General features: G+C 38.8%; 1 protein-coding gene across 4 annotated transcripts in view; it reads left to right on the plus strand.

The window, feature by feature from the left end:
• ranbp10 (RAN binding protein 10) overlaps window positions 1–22,043 on the plus strand; it is a 63,025-nt gene that overhangs the window by 7,975 nt on the left and 33,007 nt on the right. For all 4 annotated transcript variants that reach the window (XM_053623164.1, XM_053623161.1, XM_053623162.1 and 1 more), the window contains exons 2-3: window positions 11,459–11,570; window positions 14,461–14,513. In XM_053623164.1, coding sequence (XP_053479139.1) covers window positions 11,459–11,570; window positions 14,461–14,513 — 165 coding nt within the window. The remainder of the gene's footprint in view (window positions 1–11,458; window positions 11,571–14,460; window positions 14,514–22,043) is intronic.

Consider the following 22,043-nt stretch of genomic DNA (forward strand, 5'->3'; position numbering starts at 1 on the left):
GAACAGAAACAAAACAAATGCACGTGTCCACAGTAAACAATGTCACGGTTGTCAACATCCGAAGAGCATGTGCTCGTGCAAGTAGCTCATGCATGCGTGCACCCCCTCATCGCTCCGAGATCGCTGCAGGAAGTGGAGGTTGTGAAATATGCGTATCTCACTCTGGTGCTAGGCTATTTTGGCGCGTCATCAAACACGTCATTGTTCGGTCAAATTTATTCGGCCTTTTAATTTCTTCTGCCGAACATCCGGTGCATCCCTAGTTAATACTGATGTCTGGTGAAAATATCATGTGAATAGCCTCGTTGGAAATATATTTACTGAAAAAAATGTTGATGCGTCCAATACTTATTTACTTTATAATATTTATAACTTTATATTTATTTATAACTTTACACAATGAACACAGATAAAGATTATAAAACAGTGTTTGGTTATGGAAAGCATGTAATTATGACCTGCCTCATTACAAATTCATGTTCATTTTAGTTTTCTACTTACTTCAGATATAAACCTTTTTCTTTTCTATTACAATTCTCAACGGTGATGTAGCAGCTCACGCGGCAAAACATGAAGCGAAATGCCGACTTCATGAACTATCATAATTATATGCAATTGAATTCTGAGCCTGTGTAATTATGACTCTGCAGATTAGAAATGGGAGTGTGGACGAGTTTTTACTCGGTCCCACTAGGATTCTACGATTGCAGAAATTAACGCGAAATCAAGGTAACTGCAATATTCGCAGGATTTTGCAATTTTTCTAAATTTCCGCAGATCTGGGAAAGACGCGTCATGTGACGTCGTCACGCCACGCATTCAGTCGAAGCCCTCTTCAATTCACGTACGTCGAACATGAGTACAGCTAAAAGGTCTCATTTACCAACGAACATCGCCGTTAAAGACCGCGCAAAACAATTTCATGCGTTCGCGATTTCGCCAGTTCAAGTAGTTATCTGCAGAAAAACAAATTTGTGACCGCTAACATCACAAAAAAACGCTGCAAAATCCTGTACGGACTGGTTTACTTCTTTGCTTTGACGTTAATTGCACTCGTTTGGATACTGTAGTTTGACATCTTGCTTTAGTATGATCTCCTTCCCCTTTCCTTCCTCTGTTCTGCAAGCATTCAAAGCAAATCAAATACCAACAAACACCACGTTCCTCACAAGATGTCTGCTGCCTCCAAAATGCAATGTGGCATGATGTAACTCTATATTCTTGTAGTCTGTAAGTCAGTCAGTTCCTGCTTCTAGTCCGACAGTGTGAACTTGCTAGCCAGCGTTTGCAGAAAAGGAATCGAAGCTTCTGTTTTTACCAGTGGAAGGATGAACAGACCGATGGGTTTGCTCGTTATGCTCCTTGTTCGGCCGTGAAGAGGAATTTGTGCGTTCTAAACAGCCAGTCATGCATGTTCCCTGACACTGCCAGATTGTCGTGGCTTCTTTTTAGTGTCCGGGCGCAAGCCTGGGAAGCTGCGTTTGCTGACACTGGCACGCCACTCCTCGTCCCTTTGTTTCCCTCTTATCGTTTTCCCCTGTTCCTGGATTTATTTCTGTCTCGTCGCACTGTGAACGTGCACCGCGTCGTCAATTCTGCCATTCGTTCCCAGTGGAAAGCCTTTGAGTACAATGAGTTTAGTCGTGCGACTCCTTCATCCTTAAAAGAAATATGACTCAAGCGTGTGTTGGTATTTAGATTCCTGTCTTGTTCAGAAGACAAGAGTTCATTCATGAAGGGAATATGGCCTGAACGTGAACATGAGAATCTTTTGTGTTTGGGATTTAATAAGGTTTCCTTTTTAATGAACGATGAAGCCGTTTCGCAGTAGTCGGTTGATAAGGACACATAAAGTGGGCTTGGGGGAATCAATATTCTGTAAATAAGACTATACAGCAGCTCTGGCACACAAAAAAGTGATCAAGTGCTGTGTCTTAGAGGTTGAAGGTGTTATCTGTTCACTAGTGACAGGCCTATGATTATGCAAAGTGGATGTAAGCTCTGCGAGGGTGTGCACGAGCGAGAAGGACGCACACATGGTGAAATAGAAAATCCACCAGGGTCGTCTTGCGCCTCTGTGCTCTTAGATCGCATGTGTTTTTCTGTCGTTTATATAAATAGAACAGAGTATGTGAGCGGACGGGGCAGGAGTGGGCGCATATGTGTGCATTTTTTGAGTTTGCGTGGGTGTCCCTATTTGTGTGTGTGTGGGATTAGCACATACAGGGTTGTCTGACGGTGCTCTGCTCATGTAAGTGAGCTATAAATAGGTTTTGTGCATGTGTGAGCAATGTAATGTTTTATTATGGATGTTTGTCTGGAGGCCTGCTGTGGCTCAGAGGACATGAGAAGCTAAAAATAAGGTTGATTTAATATTGCTACTGTGTTCAGGGAGGATGAATATTCACTCAGTTTATTAGGCGTAATATAATAGCTCAGCATAATAATAGACCGGAGTAATGCGGTATGAGCAGCCAGCGTGTTGTTAGCACAGCTCCATATTTGTAACTGCATCATTTCCAGTTGCGTGAAGTGACACTTTTTTTTTTTTTTATGGACATAGAGGGCTTCTCGGATAACGCTTTATATATATATATATATATATATATATATATATATATATATATATATAAATATATATATATATATATATATATATATATATATAAATATATATATATATATATATAAATATATATATATATATATATATATATATATATATATAAATATATATATATATATATATATATAAATATATATATATAAATATATATATAAATATATATATAAATATATATATATAAATATATATATAAATATATATATATAAATATATATATATATATATATATAAATATATATAAATATATATATATATATATATAAAAATATATATATATATATATATAAATATATATATATTTTTATATATATATTTTTATATATATATATATATATATATATATATATATATATATATATATATATATATAAATAATATGAGTTCAGAATGACCTACATGCATACATACATAGTCGGCACTAGAGATGCATGAATGCCGTTTGTTTGGAGTTTGAGATGCATGTTTTTTTGGTTCTGGTTGATACTGAAATAAATAACCTACTTAGTATTAATCAATCAGGGCATCATGGCACACGTTCTATTTAGCACCCATATAGCTAAATGAACAGCTATAAACCTACTCGGATACTCACCTCACATTCAGCCTAAACACTCAGCGAGCGAAAGCAAACTGACACCCGGGCCCGTATCTATACGCGGATCAAGACCGTAAGATCTAGGATATGTCTGCAGGGAAAAGTGGATCCTAAATCAGTCTCTGTCCCTGACACTTCAATACAAGCCTTTGGAGTTTGGCCACTTTTTGGCTTTTGGTAGTTATACACTGGATAGGACAATCATTACATTATCTTTTTAAATGTGCTGCTCGGTCATCGTCTGATATGACCCACGGATTATGAATATTGCATCAGGCTTAAGAGAAGGTCTTCGGGTGTGATCTGAAAATCTAAACCTAGACCTCGTTCTGTTTTTAGTTACACACTATTGTGGTGTGTTTTACTGGCAACCAATGCGCAGCAGGTTGTCTGAAAGTATCATAAATATATATTTTATTTTAGTTTTCACATCTTTTAGATTTTAAATGTCAAGAATGCATTAATTAATTACATGTGAAGTTTCACATTGTTGTTGTTATTGAAAATTGAAACCTAGAAATTAGGTTTCATAGAAAAATGAAACCTAATTTTAATATATAACAAGAATATATATACTATTATAATATATAATAATGTAAATATTTTAGCATGTTGGGTAAAATATTGTGTTGTCACGAGCATCCTCACCTCCAAGCCTTGTGCCTAAGACTGGTCTGAAAATTGAAGCTGAAAGACGGAAAATATTTAGTGAAATCAAAGAAATAATTGGAGGTTGAGCAGGAAGCAACCATTTTACTTGCAGTTACAGTACAACGGTCTGAATAGAAATGACGTTACTGCTGCTAATTTTGTTTGGGAAGCTCTTCACTCAGAATAGTTATTTAGCTTAATTTCAGGCCCCTGTTTACATTTGTCTGGCTCTGAGACACAGTGCCCTCCACTAATATTGGCACCCTTGGTAAATATGAGCAAAGAAGGCTGTGAAAAATTGTCTTCATTGTTTAACCTTTTGATCTTAAAAAAAAAAAATCACAAAAATACTCTGCTCTCATGGATATCAAACAACTGCAAACAAAGCAAGGTATATAAAAAAAACAAATACATTTGTTAAATATAGGTGTGCAACAATTATTGGCACTCTATTAGTCAATACTGTGTCAGTACCCTTTTAGTCAGTACTTTGTGCTACCTCCCTTTGCCAAGATAACAGCTCTGAGTCTTCTCCTATAATGCCTGATGAGGTTGGAGAATACATGGCAAGGGATCTGAGACCATTCCTCCATACAGAATCTCTCCAGATCCTTCAAATTTCGAGGTCCACGCTGGTGGACTCTCCTCTTCAGTTCACCCCACAGGTATTCTATGGGTTTCAAGTCAGGAGACTGGGATGACCATGGCAGGACCTTGATTTTGTGGTCAGTAGACCATTTTTGTGTTGATTTTTATGTGTTTTGGATCATTGTCCTATTGGAAGATCCAACCACGGCCCATTTGAAGCTTTCTGGCAGAGGCAGTCAGGTTTTCATTTAATATCTGTTGATGTTTGATAGAGTCCATGATGCCATGTATCCTAACAAAATGTCCAGGTCCTCTGGCAGAAAAACAGCCCCAAAACACCATATTTAATCACAGCCACCACCATATTTAACCATGGGCATGAGGTACTTTTCCATATGGCTACCTCTCTGTGTGTGCCAAAACCACATCTGGTGTTTATTACCAAAAAGCTCTATTTTAGTTTCATCTGACCATAGAACCCGATCCCATTTGAAGTTCCAGTAGTGTCTGGCAAACTGAAGATGCTTGAGTATGTTTTTGGATGAGAGTAAAGGCTTTTTTTCTTGAAACCCTTCCAAACAACTTGTGGTGATGTAGGTGACTTCAGATTTGGAGACTTTGTGACCCCAAGACACAACTAACTTCTCCAATTCTCCAGCTGTGATCCTTGGAGATTTTTTGGCCACTCGAACCATCCTCTTCACAGTGCGTTGAGACAATACAGACACACGTCCTCTTCCAGGTTGATTCATAACATTCCCAGTTGATTGGAACTTCTTCATTATTGCCCTGATGGTGGAAATGGGCATTTTCAATGCTTGTACTATTTTCTTATAGCACTTCCCATGTTGTTAAGCTCAACAACCTTTTGTTGCACATCACAGATTGGTCTTACACATTGTTATGAATGACTAAGGGAATTTGGCCTATGTGTTACTTTATATTTATACCCCTGTGAAACAGGAAGTCATGGTTGAACAGTTTCCTGTTCCTAGTCACCCAGGTGTACTATAAAAATGTAAAATCGTAGTGGGAATGTACTTCAAACATATTTTTCCTCATATGAAATCACTTTTTTTCTTTTTTTTAATCTTTTTTTTTTATAAACCTGTGTTGTGTTTACAATTGTTTTATATCCATGAGAGCAGACTATTTTTGTGAATTTTTTTAGCAGAAGATCAAAAGGTTGAACAATAAAGACAAATTTTCACAGCCTTCTTTGTTCATATTTACCAAGGGTGCCAATATTAGTGGAGGCCACTGTAGGTTCCACTCCCACCTTAAGCACAGCAAGTTGACTGTTCTTCGTACATGGGTTACTGAATTAGCTAGATTGGATTGTTGACCTTTTTGACATGATCCTGTTTTTTTTTCCATTCTTTGAAGCTGTTGTCGGACTTGTTAGCAAGACGACAAAACCACGAAGTCGGACCTGCTCAGATGCAGGCTTATTCCACATTTTTCTTATTACATTTTTTGCTTCGGAGCTTCACGTTAACAGTGATGTGGCTCCCTTGCTTTCTGTCACAGTAAATGGAGATTTGTTCTCGAGTCCTTTGACGTTCATACGAAGTCTAACAACATGTGTCTGACTTTAAGGAACACCCTGTCCCAAATCTAAAACTTAACCGTTGATACATTTGATATAGACATGCCTACTCATGTCTTACAGCGATGACGCAGCAGTCTTTGTTTGAATACCATTGATGCACTGATCATGGTTTCGAATCTCAATATATCTGCCCTTTCCAGGCAAAATAGGATTGCACAGTTATCTCAACCAATTAAATCCAGCTATACTAATCGATGTCTGAAGTGCTTTTAAAGAACCATGATCTAGGTCATTTTGTTTTCTTTGATTTGTTCAGCAACATATGAAGAACGGGGTTCGGCTCGGATCTGCCAGGTTTCCGAGGCATATAGTTTCAACAGAGGGCGTGAGGTTAAGAATTGCCAATGCTGGCGTTACAAATGTGAGTCTCGTTGTCGGCAACAGAAGTGTCTAGACGTTACAAACCGCCCCTTTAAAGCGTTTGGCTCTGACCAGCACAGGCACTGACACCCAGTGGGGAAAGGTATAGACAGCATAGCCTGTGTGATATTTCTGTGGCACTCGCCCGTATCGCCGTAATGGTCCTTGCCTTTCTGCTCAGCTCTAGCGTGGCTGACAGAAATGAGTTTTTTTTAGTTTCTTTAATCAGATTGATGTTTTAATAGGCTTGGACGTGTTGTAGACTTGCTGATGTAGCAAAACAACAACAAAGCCACTGTGTTTGTGCACGCGGGGTCGACAGCACCTGCAGTACACGGGGAAGTTTAGAGTAGTTATGGTGATGGTGACTAAGTTCCAACTTATACACTACTAAATAGTGCTATTAAACAGCATTTTACCAAAAATAGCATTTAAAATACAATAGCAGTCTTAGCTGAATGCATTGACGATGAAATCACTTTTGTTTACTGGTGTGTGCTGTGTATAAATATACCCTGGCTGTCAGTCATGAGTAGGGTTGCACAGTGTACTGGTACTACGGTAATATTGCGATATTAATGCTTCAAAATACTATATTTTAAACGGTAGTATCATCAATACGGTAGAACTGTAAGTAATGTTGTATCTGCGGCAGTTAATACTATTTTCTCAAAAAACGACTTATTCATTCTCATTAATAAAGCTTTCAGAGGAAAATTTGTTTTGTCTGTTTTCATTTATATGTATTTCTGTAAATGTGGTTCATTTTGTAGATTTAAATTATGAATGAACACAATATTGCTTGGGATCGTGATAGTTCAGCTGGTATAATATGGTAAGGTGTTTACGGTCTCGTGGCAACCCTAGTCAGAAGTAAGTCATAAAATGTGCCAGAATACGCTCTTCTAAGAACCAGATTCCCCAAAGTGTTGTATTCCTCTTACACCACAAAACAACAATTCACCAACAATTACAATGTTGGGGGTTTTTTTTTGTTTTTTTTACATTCATTTTTTATCCATATTTTAAAAATTAAAGATTGGACTCATCATACGTTTTCCCCCTTTAATAATCTACAACAGTTACTTCCTGCTATTGTCACTCACCTTATAGCAGCTATAAACATTCTCATTCTCGCACCAGCCTTTCTTTTTCTTTCTCTTAAATTGAATTTTTTTTTTTAAATTGCAGTTTGTCATGTTAACAAGAAACCTGAAAGTGCAGTCCTGTGTCCTAAAGACAGACATATGAGACACTTTAAAGGTGTAATAGTCAAATTTATTTCTTGTACAAATAACTTGAGCAATACGTAGAACATGATTTAAAAAAAAATGGTTTCAACCATGATCTTGAGGGGAAAAAAAGTATTAATTCCACTTCATTTAAATTCTTTGCCTTAATCTTTAAAGATTTCCTGTTTGCTAGTAAGCGAGCTAACGTTATGCTAACCGCTGTGTGTAAATACTAAAATCAAGGTGATTTTGAATTTGGCTTGTTGAAGTTCATATACTGGAAAACATTGAAAATAGCCATTTTCTACAACCCCAATTCCAGAAAAAAGTTGGGACGCTGTGTAAAATGTAAATAAAGCAGAATGCAGTGATTTGCAAATCTCATAAACCCATATGTTATTCACCATAGAACATAGAAAACATATCAAATGTTTAAACTGAATAAATGTACCATTTTAAGAAAACAAATAAGGTAATTTTGAATTTGATGGCTGCAAAACGTCTCAAAAAGTTGGGATGGGGTCAACAAAAGGCTGGAAAAGTACGTGTTATTGAAAAGAGACAGCTGGAGGAACATTCTGCAACTAATTAGGTTAATTGGCAACAGGTGAGTAACATGATTGGGTATAAAAAGAGTATCTTAGAGAGGCAGAGTCTTTCAGAAATAAAGATGGGTTGGAAGCATATGCTGCTCTAAAACCTGTATATACCTTTCAGCATTGATGGTGCCTTTCCAGATGTGCAAGCTGCCCATTCCATAGGCACTAATGCACCCCATACCATCAGAGATGCAGGCGTTTGAACTGAGCGCTGATCAAAAGCTGGATGGTCCCTCTCCTCTTTAGTCCTCTTTAGTTTAGAGGATGCGGCGTCCATGGTTTCCAAAAAGAATTTAAAGTTTTCAATTCGTGTGACCACAGAACAGTTTTCCACTTTGCCTCAGTCCATTTTAAATGAGCTGTGGCCCAGAGAAGATGGCGGCGTTTCTGGATCATGTTCACATATGGCTTCTTCTTTGCGTGATAGAGCTTTAGCCAGTATTTGTGGATGGCATGGCGAACTGTTTTCACAGACACTGAGTTCTGGAGGTGTTTCTGAGTCCATGGAGTGATTTCCATTACAGAATCATGTCTGTTTTTAATGCAGTGCCGCCTGAGGACCCGAAGATCACGGGCATGCAATATTGATTTTCACCCTTGTCCCTTGCGCACAGAGATTTCTCCAGATTCTGAATCTTTTGATGACATTATGTACTGTAGATGATGATATATTCATAGTCTTCGCAATTTTACTTTGAGGAACATTATTATGGAATTGTTCCACAAATTGTAGACGCAGTTTTTCACAGATTTGGTGAACCTCTGCCCATCTTTACTTCTGAAAGACTCTGCCTGTCTAAGATACTCTTTTTATACCCAATCATGTTACTGACTAACCTCCAGCTGTTTCTTTTTACTAACACTTAGTTTATCAGCCTTTTGTTGCCACATTCCAACTTCTTTGAGACGTGTTGCAGCCATCAAATTCAAAATGACCTTTTTTTCTTAAAATGGTACATTTTCCTCAGTTTAAACATTTTACATGTTTTCTATGTTCTATTGTGAATAACATATGGGTTTATGAGATTTGCAAATCATTACATTCTGTTTTTATTTACACTTATTTACATTTTATACAGCGTCCCAACTTTTTTGGAGTTGGGGTTGTATCTAGTGCTGCTTGAATTATAAAAAGTCAATAAATACGCTAAATAACTTTGAAGTGTTTATTTTCAATAGAACACGAATACAATCCTATAACATAAAATACGACAGCACATGGCTTAATGAACATGTAGTGTCTTAATGGGCCGCAGTTCAGTCACTATTTCATACTCGTTCCGTTGTCTGACAACACAAATAGAAAAATGAGTAAATGAGAACAGCTTTATTGGGAATTTGACTGCATTAAAATACAGCATGTGAGCACAGAGAGTAGGAGAGAAGCACACAGATGTAAAGGGCTGACACTGGGCAGAATGCAAAAATGGCATGATGGCTTAATGAATATGTTAATTAGTACATGACATTATCTCGCAACGTTTAACTATTTTCCACTGAATGTTGTTGCCAACAGTGCTCCTGTCACTCGCTGGAGTATACTGACATTATACTGGAGTATACTGACGTTATGGTGAAGAAGAAGATGCCTACGAAATGCAAATTAAGTCCAGCACTGCTGGGAAAGGCACAATATATACATTGGTTTCTTCTTCTTTCTTTTTTTTTTTTTTACTTATTCTTTTTCTTCCACTTCTTATTCTTATTCTCATTATTTTATTCTTCTTATTCTTCTTCTACTTATTATTATTAAAAAGGTTTTTGGGGAAAAAAAGAAGAAATAAAGAATATGTTTGACTGACATCTCTTGTATAGTCCTTGAAAACAAAAAAAATAGTACTGGAAAGTCATGGAATTTCATTATGAAGCATCTGCACGAATCCTGTAAAATTAGCCGTGTTTGATCCCAAGCGAGCTAACGTTCCCAATTTTAGGGTTTTTTTTTTTTTTTTAAGTTAATTTCCAAATTTTTTTGTTATTTATTGTGTTCATTCTTAATACTCTGCATGATTTCATTGCTCTAGGGAACAATATATAAAATATGTAAGGCATTGAATTAGTTGCTTGCCAGTTGTTCTGGAGTTTTCCTAATAGCCAGTTATTCATTCTCATTAATAAAGTATTCAAAGGGAAATCTGGTTTGTCTGTTGAATTATGAATGAACACAATATTGTGTGTTATCGTGATACTTGAGCTGGTATAGTATCGTACAATATGTTTATGGTATCGTGACAACCCTACTTTACAGACAGCTTCACTATATAAACAGTTAAATATTTGTTTATTATTGATACGTGGAGTGTCCCTGCGCAGGAATTGTTACTATAGAAATGATTGACATATTAATAGCAATCTGTAATATTTCTTAAATAAAGCACTCCCGTCAGACCTACTGGTAGAAAATGAATCAACACCTGACCAATCAGAGTCAAGAATTTAGCAGCACTGTAGTATAATATTAGATATGACAATTGTACTCATTCCTGTGATTCATTACACAAGTAAACTTTGGCAGTATTTATAGAACTGAATGGAACGTATTGATTGTGACCTTTTTATGTTTTAGTTCTACAAGCGTATGTGTTGATAATTACTAATGCACTGTTTAGGCTTTGGGCGTCTTCTTACAGTCACAGTTGTGTGTGTGTGTGTGTGTGTGAGAGAGAGAGAGAGAGACCTTTGTCTGGTTGCGAAATAATGATGGGCCTATTTCCAGGCCCAGGTTCTAGGTTTGGTCTCATGTGGTTTCAATAAATAGGTTACATATTCAGTTTTAAGAAAGATTGCTAATCAAGGTGTAATTTTGCCTAGTTGTTTCTGAATATAACATGATGGACTGGGAGAGCTTATCTCGGATCAGTATTCACTCTGTCTGTCATAGGTGTCTGTCAGAAGTGTGTGATCACAAGGTTTTACATGCTTTGAAATGAAAAACACAGTGTTCACTCTGATCCAAAACGAAAACACAATTCGTCTGTTTGCCCGAGCATACTAATTGATACAGCATCTCATTGGAGTGATGATGGTATTACAGTTAGATTACAGGTTTCCACTGAACAGAACGGCAGAACTGTCCATGGTTTTTGGTAATGGCAGCATGTAATTTGAGAAAGGTAACTGCCTTTGAATTCTCTGTGGAGGAAAAACCCTGAATCAATGACTCATTGTTTTCTACTTATGCGCTCCCTTTTCCAGGTCACGGCAAAAACCACAAAGACGCAGCATCCGTGCGAGCTACCCACCCAATCCCCGCTGCCTGTGGTATCTACTACTTCGAGGTGAAGATTGTCAGCAAAGGGAGGGATGGGTAAGTGTTTTCAAAGCTGGAATTGGTGGTCTGATGGAGGAACGTAAACAGTAGAACTGGGCAGAATGTCACAGACAGCTTTCATCAAACTAATGCTGCTTTCATGGTGCCTTGTAAGTGGTACTTTGCGAGTTGTAATAACGTCATTTCCCTCCTCAGGATGTTGGACGTGCAAAGTGGAAATTCAGTGCAAATTGGAGGGGTTGTTTTTGGTGCTTTTTACCGGTTGCAGGCAGGGAATTACAAGTTGCAACTTGAGGATAATAGCGCAATAGTCCTATCACATGTGCCATTGCAGAAAAGTGGGAACTGGTTTTAATGAATGGCTGTACAGTACGTATGGTAATGCTATAATGTGGAGAATTTCCTAAATGGGATTTAAGGCTTGGCAAGATGCCCATCGAATAGAAATTAGGGGTGTAACGATACACAAAATGAAATTCGATAAACATTGGTGCTGTCTTGATGATGAAATACATTTGTGTTCCTTTTAGCAGAATATAATAAAAACAAAATCTGTGCGTTAGCTTTGTTTCCTTCTCATGCTGTGGACAGCCATGTTGATTTGATGTCACTTGCTGAGCTCTGAATTGAGGAGACCATCCTGAGTTCACAAGTAGAAATTGAGCCTTTAGTTGAATGGCTTTAGTTGTTTTGCTGAGAGTGATGTAGCTCTAGATGTGTTTTTGAATGCTGCGTTCTCCACTACCAAATATGGACTTCCCCATCGCCATGATGATTTCTTTAGCCTGGATTGAATCAGTGTGGAAAGGCTCCGTGAATGTGCTGTAGCAGTACATAGTTTGGTGTGTGTATCTGTGTGTGTGCGCCTGTGTCTCTGTGTTTTGTCTCGTTTTAAAAACAGACACAGGAAGGTGATGTTGGATTTGTTTGCGGTATTAATGCTTATGTACAGTGGGGGAAATAAGTATTAAACGCGTCAACATTTTTTTCAGTAAATATATTTCCAATGAGGCTATTGACATGAAATTTTCACCAGACATCAGTATTAACTCAAAGAATCTGGAAATATAAAGAATTCACAACATTCAAGTCCATAAATGAAGTTATGTGTAATAAAGAGGAATGACACAGGAAAAAAGTATTGAACACGCTAACTGAAATTTATTTTATACTTACTGGAGAAGCCTTTGTTTGTAATGACAGCTTCAAGACACTTCCTGTATGAAGAAATTAATCGGCCACAGTATTCGGGTGTGATTTTGGCCCATTCTTCTAAATTTATTGTCTTTAAATCTTGTTCAATTGGATTCAAGTCAGGTGATTGACCTTGCCTTTCTAACACCTTGATTATTTTTTCCTCTGATACCAATTGAGAGTTTCCTTTGCTGTATGCTTTGGATTGTTGTCCTGCTGGAAGGTCCACCCACGTCTCATCTTCATCGTCCTGGTGGATGGCAGCAGATTCTTCTCAAGAATCTCCCGGTAAAGGGCTCCATTCATCGTTCCTTCAATTATATGAAGTCTGCCAGTACCGTGTGATGAAAAACAGCCCCACACCATGATGCTTAGACCTACAAACTTCACTGTTGGTATAGGGTTTTAAAGGTGATGTGCAGTGCCATTTCTTCTCCAAACATTGTGTGTAGTATTACAGCCAAAAAGGTTTCATAGGCTTTCCATAGGCTTATCCAAATGAGTTGTAGCAAACTTTAAAGAGCTTCGACATGCCTTTTCTTTAGTAATGGAGTCTTGTGGGTGAGCGTGAGCAGTGGAGTGCATTGCCTTTTGTTTTCTCTGTGACGATGGCACCTGCTGCGTCCAGGTGTTTCTGGAGGTCTTTTCGAGTGATCCTTGGCTCTTGGGCTACTCTTGTGACTATTCTTCTGACTCCCTGGTCAGAAATCTTGCGAGGAGCGTCTGTGCGTGGCCGGTTGATGACGGAGTGATGTTGCTTCCACTTGTGGATAATGGCCCCAATGGTGCTTATTGGAAGATTCAGAAGTTTTGAAATATGTCTGTATCCGATTCCATCAATATGTTTTGCAGCAATAAGGTTCTGAAGGTCTTGGGAGAACTCTTTGCTTTTATCCATCATGAGATGTTTCTTGTGTGACACCTTGGTAATGTAAAGCCTTTTTTATAGACCATGAATTTACTAAACCAGCTCATATTAATTTGCACAGATAGGGGGTATAATTACTTATGGATTTCAGCTGGTTCCTTGCCTTGGAGAACTGCTTTTTCTTAGCGTGTTCAATACTTTTTTTCCTGTGTCATTCCACTTTATTACAGATAACTTCATTTATGGACGTTAAGGTTGTGAATTCTTTATATTTCCGGATTTCTTTAGTTAATACTGATGTCTGGTGAAAATATCATGTGAATAGCCTCATTGGAAATATATCTACTGAAAAAAATGTTGACACGTTCAATACTTATTTACCCCACTGTACTGTACACATATGACAGATTCAGCACACTGTAACATGTTGGTCCACATTCTCTGGACATCAGTGTTGTAATGTTGATTAGTCAACTAATCGATTATGAAAATAATCGTTAGTTGCAGCCCTACACATCTAGTTGTAAATATCAGGAAATGAAAACTGAAATTCTGATTTATTGTCTCATTCATCTGTGGATGTCAAACTCAAATGTCTTGAGTGTATATCAAAAACAAGAGAATTGCCGTTTTGCCGTTTCAGTACTTTTGGAGGGCTCTGTATATCATGGATTGTAGAAATGTTTTCTAGTACCATGATATTTTATGATATTCATAATACCACCCCTAATGTGATTGTGGGTTGAATAAGAGACGCTTCAGTGCTGGTTCTGGTTTAATGCTGCCTGTTGTTAAAGTAACATTGTAAGTTCTACACAGATCCTGATTTTAACATTTGTTCTCTTTTCTCACTACTGTTTACAGGTACATGGGCATTGGACTGTCCGCCCAGGGGGTCAACATGAACAGACTGCCGGGTGAGTTAGTGGGGGAGGTGTGTGTGGGTGTGTGTGTGTGGGGCCTTGCTTCTCAGGGAGTCTTTCATGCAAACATGACTCCTGATATGTGCTGAACAGTTGGATTGAAGTTTAAACTGAGTGCTTGTGTGGCTCTGTGTATCAGGCTTGTGTTATATAGGTCTTATGCTTTGGTTAACACTGGTTCTTATGTGTTACATAGTTCTCAGATAGGATTGTGTGGTGTCACAACAAAATTCTAACCAAGTACTTTTGAGTATCACGACTCATGTTGACCAAATAAATTTGCATTTGTTTGGTCCTAGTCTTATTGAATATTGATGACCACTTTGTATTCTCCAGTTCTACTCTTTACATGTAGAGTAGTTAACCTACATTGTATGAATGTCATCATTATATAGCTGTTATAACCATTTTATGGGATTCTATGCTATGAATTTAAAGTAACCAAAAACATTTCTGCAAATCCATGATAGTAGTAATAAAGTTGCTGCCATTAAAATGTGCCTAGTTTAGCTTCTGATTAGCCCACTTTGATTTCTATCGTTTAATTTGTTTGTGGTTTGGCATGGCTCTCATCCCCACCCTTTCCGTGTCATTGCTCTGTCTTCAATGACCATCTCTCTGTGTCCCAGCTCAATGTCAGACCTGCTTTAAACATGCCTGAACATGAGCTGTAGGCAGTATGACCCTGGGCCTCTCCTTAACCACTCTTCCATCCAAAACAGCTATTTGAGAATGCATGAAATATCATTACTCCAAATTTCCAAACAAGGCCTCAGTAGACAGGCATGTGTGCCAGGAGGAAATATTCTGTCAGCCATTTGTTCCTCAGTGGATTGGGTTTTCAGGCACAGACATGAGTTTTCTGATGTTATGGATGCTAAAAATGAAATTGTATTATGTGCCGTTTTGTTCTTGCTAGATATTTGTGTGCCAGTCTTGTGGAATGCTTGTTCTATTGTGATGGTGTGTCTATGGTTTATTAGGTTTGTTGGGATTAACTTAATTGGATTGAGAGTAATTAAACAGTTTAGTGGATTTGTATGTTTACTGTTTCTCAAACCATCCAATTAGAGCAGGCATTTTTTATGTTGTTAGCATTAATATTCATAAATTGTATACCTATAAAAAAAAAAAGTGCCTGTAAGTGTAGATTGTTGGAGATCTTGAAATGTAGAGTAAACACATGCTTCTCTGTCCTTTTGTCTTGAATCATTCTGTATTTGTTGTCGATCTGCCATGTTGTCGCTTCACTAATCGCACCAGAGGGGGCACATAAAAATAAAATAAAAGTCTATAAAGGTCTGTGAAAGGCCTCTCTCAGCTAAATAATTTACCTAAATGTACACGATTGCCCTCAACAAGCCACACCAGAGGTTATACTATAGAAAACTGGTATCACTGAACACTGGGCAGATGTTAATGACACATTGATCGATTTTGCTACAGTATTGTTCAAGTGATTTGTTCGATCCGCTAAAATACTTTGCTGGGTCCACCATTTGACGACCCCTGCGCTAAAGGATGTGCAGGCATAACTAAACATCTTGAATAGTTTTGCCACGAATTATGGGTAGAATTAGATCTTGAAGTCTAGGGAAAATATTGATGCTATGTGGGGTGAAATATGACTATGAACTGTGTATATTGTTAGTAGTTCAGTGCATTAGACTTTTATGTAGTCACTTATAGAAGGTAATGTCATTAAAAGTGCTGAGAAACAGCTTTGTATTTGATTTGATTGCCACCGCCCGACTCATGCCGACTTTTCCTCATCCTCTCGTAGTGCAAATATCAGGGACTCATTGTCGTGAACGAACGTACGTCTGATTAAATGATTTGACCAGCCCATCCGTTTGCAGATGATAAACGCTGGTGCGAATCGATTTAATCCCCAATAATTCGTAAAGCTCACATAGTATTTGTGATATGAAAGACCTGCCTTGATCACTCAGGCGGTCTTTCGGGATCCCGACTCGGGAGATAACACGGAAGAGTGCCTCCATAACATTACGTGCGGAGATATTATGTGTGGAGATATTGCAGCTATCGTGTATTGCGTTGCATAGTCCACTAGAACCAGCACAAAGCAATGCCCTCGTGCAGTTCTATCTAATGGCCGGACAAGGTCCGTGCCAATTCCGTCAAAGGGGACCTTAATTAATGGGAGTGGGTGCAACAGCGCTTTTGAGGTGGCTGGCAGATTCAAGAGCTGATATTCGTGACATGCCGTGCACCACCTGCGAACATAGCCGTGAATGCCCAGCCAGTAGAAGCGGGCCATAAGACGGTCCAGGTTTTTAAGTGCCCCGCCATCAAATTATGGTGTGCCGCCTGGAATAATAATACCTGACGGCTCCTTGGAACCAACAACTGGATCGTTTCCTCCTGCGTGAGTGTCCTGAGTCACTCGATATAGCCTATATAATATAATTTTGTCCCCCAAATTAGTGGATGGGTGAGGCAAGGACTAACCACCTCCTCAACTGCATGGTTTCGCCCCCGAAATTTAATGATGACCAGCACCAGCAGATATTCATGAACATCTCCATGCACACACCTCACCTTCACAAAACGTGCTTTTCCCAATGCCTCACCTTGAACCAAGTGTTGGTGTATAGCGGTCTGGTTACATCCCGAATCCACCAATGTGTGGTATGTACCCCCTTGAACAATCACTGGTATGCAGTATGTACCGGCTCGATCAGGGGCAGCCTGTGGCTCGTCGGGGATCCAGACCAACACTCCCACCTCTATCACGTGGCTGGAAATGCCCAGGTTCCATGCAACGCCAGCACGCCAGGCTTTACTCCAACGCATGCAGTTCGGATTCACCCATCTGGGGGAGAGAAGAGATAGACACGGGGAAAGGGGGAGGGAAAGCACAGGTTAGGGGAGTGGGTCTCAGTGTTATGGGTCTCCGTGGAGCAGGTACGGGGAGACGCGGGGTAGTCCAGCATATTGGCGACAGGTAGCTGCTGGGCCGCGAGTTGGGCTTCGCCCAACAGGAGCAGCAACGGATGAGCCGCCCACTGCTGCGGAACGCTTATACAGTTCCAGGAAAGCTTCTGGGTTATCCTGCAGTCCCATCTTGGTGAGGGCAACGTGGGGGCGGAGCCACAGCAGCCGCTGGGGCTGCGGCTGGAATACCAGCCTGCTGGTCCCGGCCCTGGAGCACTTGCTGGCCCGCTGTTTGGGTGTTGAGCAGGTCCTTTATTCACTGCTCCTGGTCGTGACGTAACTGGAGGAGGGCGTGATGCTGGGTGTGGTGGAGTTTAGTGAGGGACGTGATGAGGTCGGCCAGCGGTGAGGATTCCATGTCTGCATCTTTCTCAGCTCCTGGGTTTCAGCACCAGTGTAACGGACTTTGCGTTCTCTGTAAAAATGAGGAAGCCGGAGACAGGCTTGAGACAACTCAAAAAGGTGCTTTTATTTTTCTTTCACTTTAAACTTTCACACACACACACACACACACACACACACACACACACGGCTTTGTGCTGTTTGCTCTCTCTGTCTCTCTTGAGCCCTTTTTATCCTCACATCTTCTCAGTGCAACACAGAACGTTCATTAATAGAATTCCCCTTAGGGGTGCATTCCTCCCCACTCGCTTTCTCCGGCTCCGCCCTCCATTCACAAATGTAATATTCATAGATTGTGTAACTGTAAAATAATGTATGTAAGAAAAGACTTTGAATTTGTTTTTGCTGTATTGATCATTTTATTTTGGCCAGAAATTGTGAATAGTTGCTTATTTTGAGACATTAAATCAACCTTAATGATTCCCTGTTGTTGCCTCGTGACTGCTTGGTCATGAACTTACAACCCCTGAAATTCTTTGAAGTATGAGTTTGTAAACATACTGAGGCTTTTTTTTCTCATGCTGAATAATTTGTCATGTGCCTGTACATTTTTAAAAAAAAATGTTTTTGAAAAGGGTGGAGGAATGTGTGACACACAGTAGATGAGGTGTTTTGGGTAAAGGGTTTCCTGTATTTCCATGCCAAGCTGTAGCCTGTCACATGACAGGTCCGGGGATCACTTGCCTCATGGTTTCTCCATGGAGTCTGGAACAATCTAGCTGAATGCGAGTGGGTGTTTATGCTGCACTCTCTCCCTGTGCTACTCTTTGTTTCAGAGCATTTGGAATATGATGGAAGCGTATACATGCTTGTGCAGGTTGAGGTTTTGTCTGCAGTAGTTTGATGTTGGCTCGAGGTAGAATTCTAGTATAGCTACCAGTTTCAATGTACAACTGTGTTTGTAGAGGTCTTATTTACAACTAGGTTTACAATTTATGTCTATGTTTAGTATCAGTGGTTAATCCTGATCTGTTCTCCAGCTCCTAACACTAATGCACACAGGGACAACACCAGGACATAGCTCATATACATGTCACATATGGTATATAGGCTGCACGATTATGGCCAAAATGATAATCATGATTATTTTGATCAATATTGAGATCACGATTATTAATTGATTTAGGGACAACATATTTTTATTGCACTTTCACATTTAAATAAACAGACCGCTGCTTTCACCTTCATGTTGTGCTACATTCCTGCTAATGTACAAATCTTTGCATCAAATTAGACTGGTCCTTAAAGTGCATCATCTCGTAGAAGCAAAATATAAATAAAATTGTACCTGAATTATAGGATAAGTAAAACTAAAAATGCCAAATGAAAATATGCAACCAAATGAAAACAATTCAGGCGTATGCAGAAAAGACAATAACAGTCTTTACAGGAGGAGAGACGCAGCCAAATAACCAATAGAGTGGTGAAGGGATGACGTCATTTTGTACCGGAACACGGAAATTAGCATCACACTGGTTCCCTCGACAAAAACCCAATAGGATTTTCCCCTAGCGTTTTGGATCAGCAAAAGTTTACAATACTAACACGTTTTGTCCATAAAGATAACTTACTACAAACTTTTATGAAGTTTGAAGACTAAATACAATTGCCAGAAATAAAAAGCTAACTGTATGCTATAAACAAACTACACCACGGTCGCTCGACTTCAACGTCACCATCACCAAGCTTCCGACAACTTTTCCAAACTTGATTTAAAAACATTTTCCATAATACGTAGTTACTCTGTGGATGAATCTTCATCCATGGTTTTTTGGGGGGAATTGTGCACAGCATACCTGAACCAGTTTATCTGAAAAGACTTTTCCTGTTTGGCGTGATGATGTTTAATGTCCCCGACAACGTCTGTAGTCCCATTTAGCAACATGTTAGCAACTGCCTTTTTTAATACTGCCTTTTTGCTTGTATTTTTCTCATTTGTAAGTCGCTTTGGATAAAAGCGTCTGCTAAGTGAATAAATGTACATGTAATACACGTAAAAGTTTTTTAAAAAATCACGAGTGGGGTATTACTGGTGTATTTTATGTCGTAGAATAAAATGTGAAAATATTTTGAGCTTGTGTTCACCACAGACCTTATTTCAGGCTTTTAACCAAAATCCCATTTAAAAACCCTGTTGATTCGGGACAATTAAACCAGAAAGGCTAAAATGCTAACTCATTTCCTGGTTTTGGCATTACAAAATGATGTCATCCCTTTACCACTCTATGGTGATTGGCTGAAAGTTTAAGAAGCGCTAGATTTGATATGCAGCAGAGGATGAACTTTAAACGTCAGTATCGCAGTCGATCATGTACAAGTAATTGTGGGCAGTCGAAATCGTAGTCAAGATCAATATTCCATTAATTGTGCAGCCCTAATGGCATATTTGCACAGTTTAGTGTGTGTATATATACAGTTCCCTCTGAAACTATTGGAATGGCAAGTCCGATTCATTTGTTTGTGTTATACTCCAAGGACATTTGGGTTTGAGATCTAAAGATTGAGGTCAGTTGAGAGTTTAGGATTTTCACTTTTTTATTTCCTGGTATTTACATCTAGATGTGTCCAACAACATAAAACATAGAACCTTTTATATCAGACCACCTAAATTTTAGGTGAGCAAAAGTATAGGAACAGATAAGTCTTGAAGTAAATAAAAATAATGAACACTTCATGTCTGTTTGCATATCCTTTGCTTGTAATAACTGCAACAGTGTTTCTGTCATCAGCTGGTGTTTTCAATTTTTGGCCGATCCATTCGGTGTCTGTTGCTCAGTACACTAGTGGTTTCTTTCTTTTTCAGGACATTCCAAATTGTTGTGTTGGCTATGCCCAGTGTTTATGCAATGCCTTGGATTAATTTTCCCTCTTTTCTCAGTTTCAAAATGGCTTGCTTTTCTCCTATAGATTGCACTCTGATCTTCATGTTGGTTTAACAATTGCAGCCCTCACAGGTGAAATTAAAGAGCATATGTTCAGAGATATTTATTGTTTATGCAATCAATCTATGCAAGGACATACCTGGGGAACAAGAAACACTTGTCAGTCACATGTTCCAATATTTTTGCTCACCTATAAATTGGGTGGTCTGATGCAAACTGTGTTATGTCCCATGTTTAACACATCCACATATAAATACTGGGAAATAAAAGCTGAAATCCTACACTCTCTTCTCATATTCATCTTTTGATCTCAAACCCAAATGTCTTCAGTGTACAGAAAAAAAAATAATTAATTGGCCTTGCTGTTCCAATAGTTTCAGAAGGGACTGTGCATACACTCACTGTTCACTTTAATAGGAATACCTGCACATTTATGCAGTTATCTAATCAGCCAATCTTTCGGCAGCAGGACAATGTATAAAATCATGCAGATACAGGTCAGGAGCTTCAGTTTCTGAATTTTCCCGGAGATCTGCAGTTTATAATACTCAGACCAGCCCATCTGGCACCCATCACCATGCCGCGATCAAAGTCACAGGGATCACATTTTTCTTCATTCCGATGTTTGATGTGAACATTAGCTGAAACTCTTAAACTGTGTTTTCATTAATTTGTCCATTGTGCTGCTGCCACATGATTGGCATAAATGAGCAGGTGTACAGTTGTTCTTATTAAAGTGGACAATGAGTGTATGTACATACTTACAAAGCTATGGCCATACATACATACCTTTTCAGATGTGTATTATTTGTATGCTCTTGTGTGTGTTGTCTTGCACCCTTACCTTATAGTGTATACTCTTATTATCTGTATTGTACAGTCTATTTATTGTTTTGTTACGTAGTCTTTGGTGATGCCTCATCTCATTTTACTACACCTTTGAATGAGCATGTGACAAATAAAACTCTGGGTCTTGAGTAGTTGTTCTGGTATCTAAAATAAAGGGTCTTTTGAAACTTGATGATTATTACATTATATGTGCATTGCTGTTACTGAAGAAGAGCGATGAAGTCATCTGTATGTACTGTATGTGCCTGTTTGCGGGTGTGTCATGTCTGGAGCCAGTAACATTGAGGGAATGATGAACATGGCTTTATGTTTCTGTCAGTGCTCCTCTACAGATTAATAATCGAACACCTCACAGTTCAGGCACGACCCATCTCCCTCATTTTTCTATTTCTCTATTTTTTTTTAGTCCGATCTGTCTGTCCAATCTGCCTCT

The sequence above is a fragment of the Ictalurus furcatus genome, chromosome 4 (assembly GCF_023375685.1).
Source record: "Ictalurus furcatus strain D&B chromosome 4, Billie_1.0, whole genome shotgun sequence".
Taxonomy (NCBI): Eukaryota; Metazoa; Chordata; class Actinopteri; order Siluriformes; family Ictaluridae; genus Ictalurus; species Ictalurus furcatus.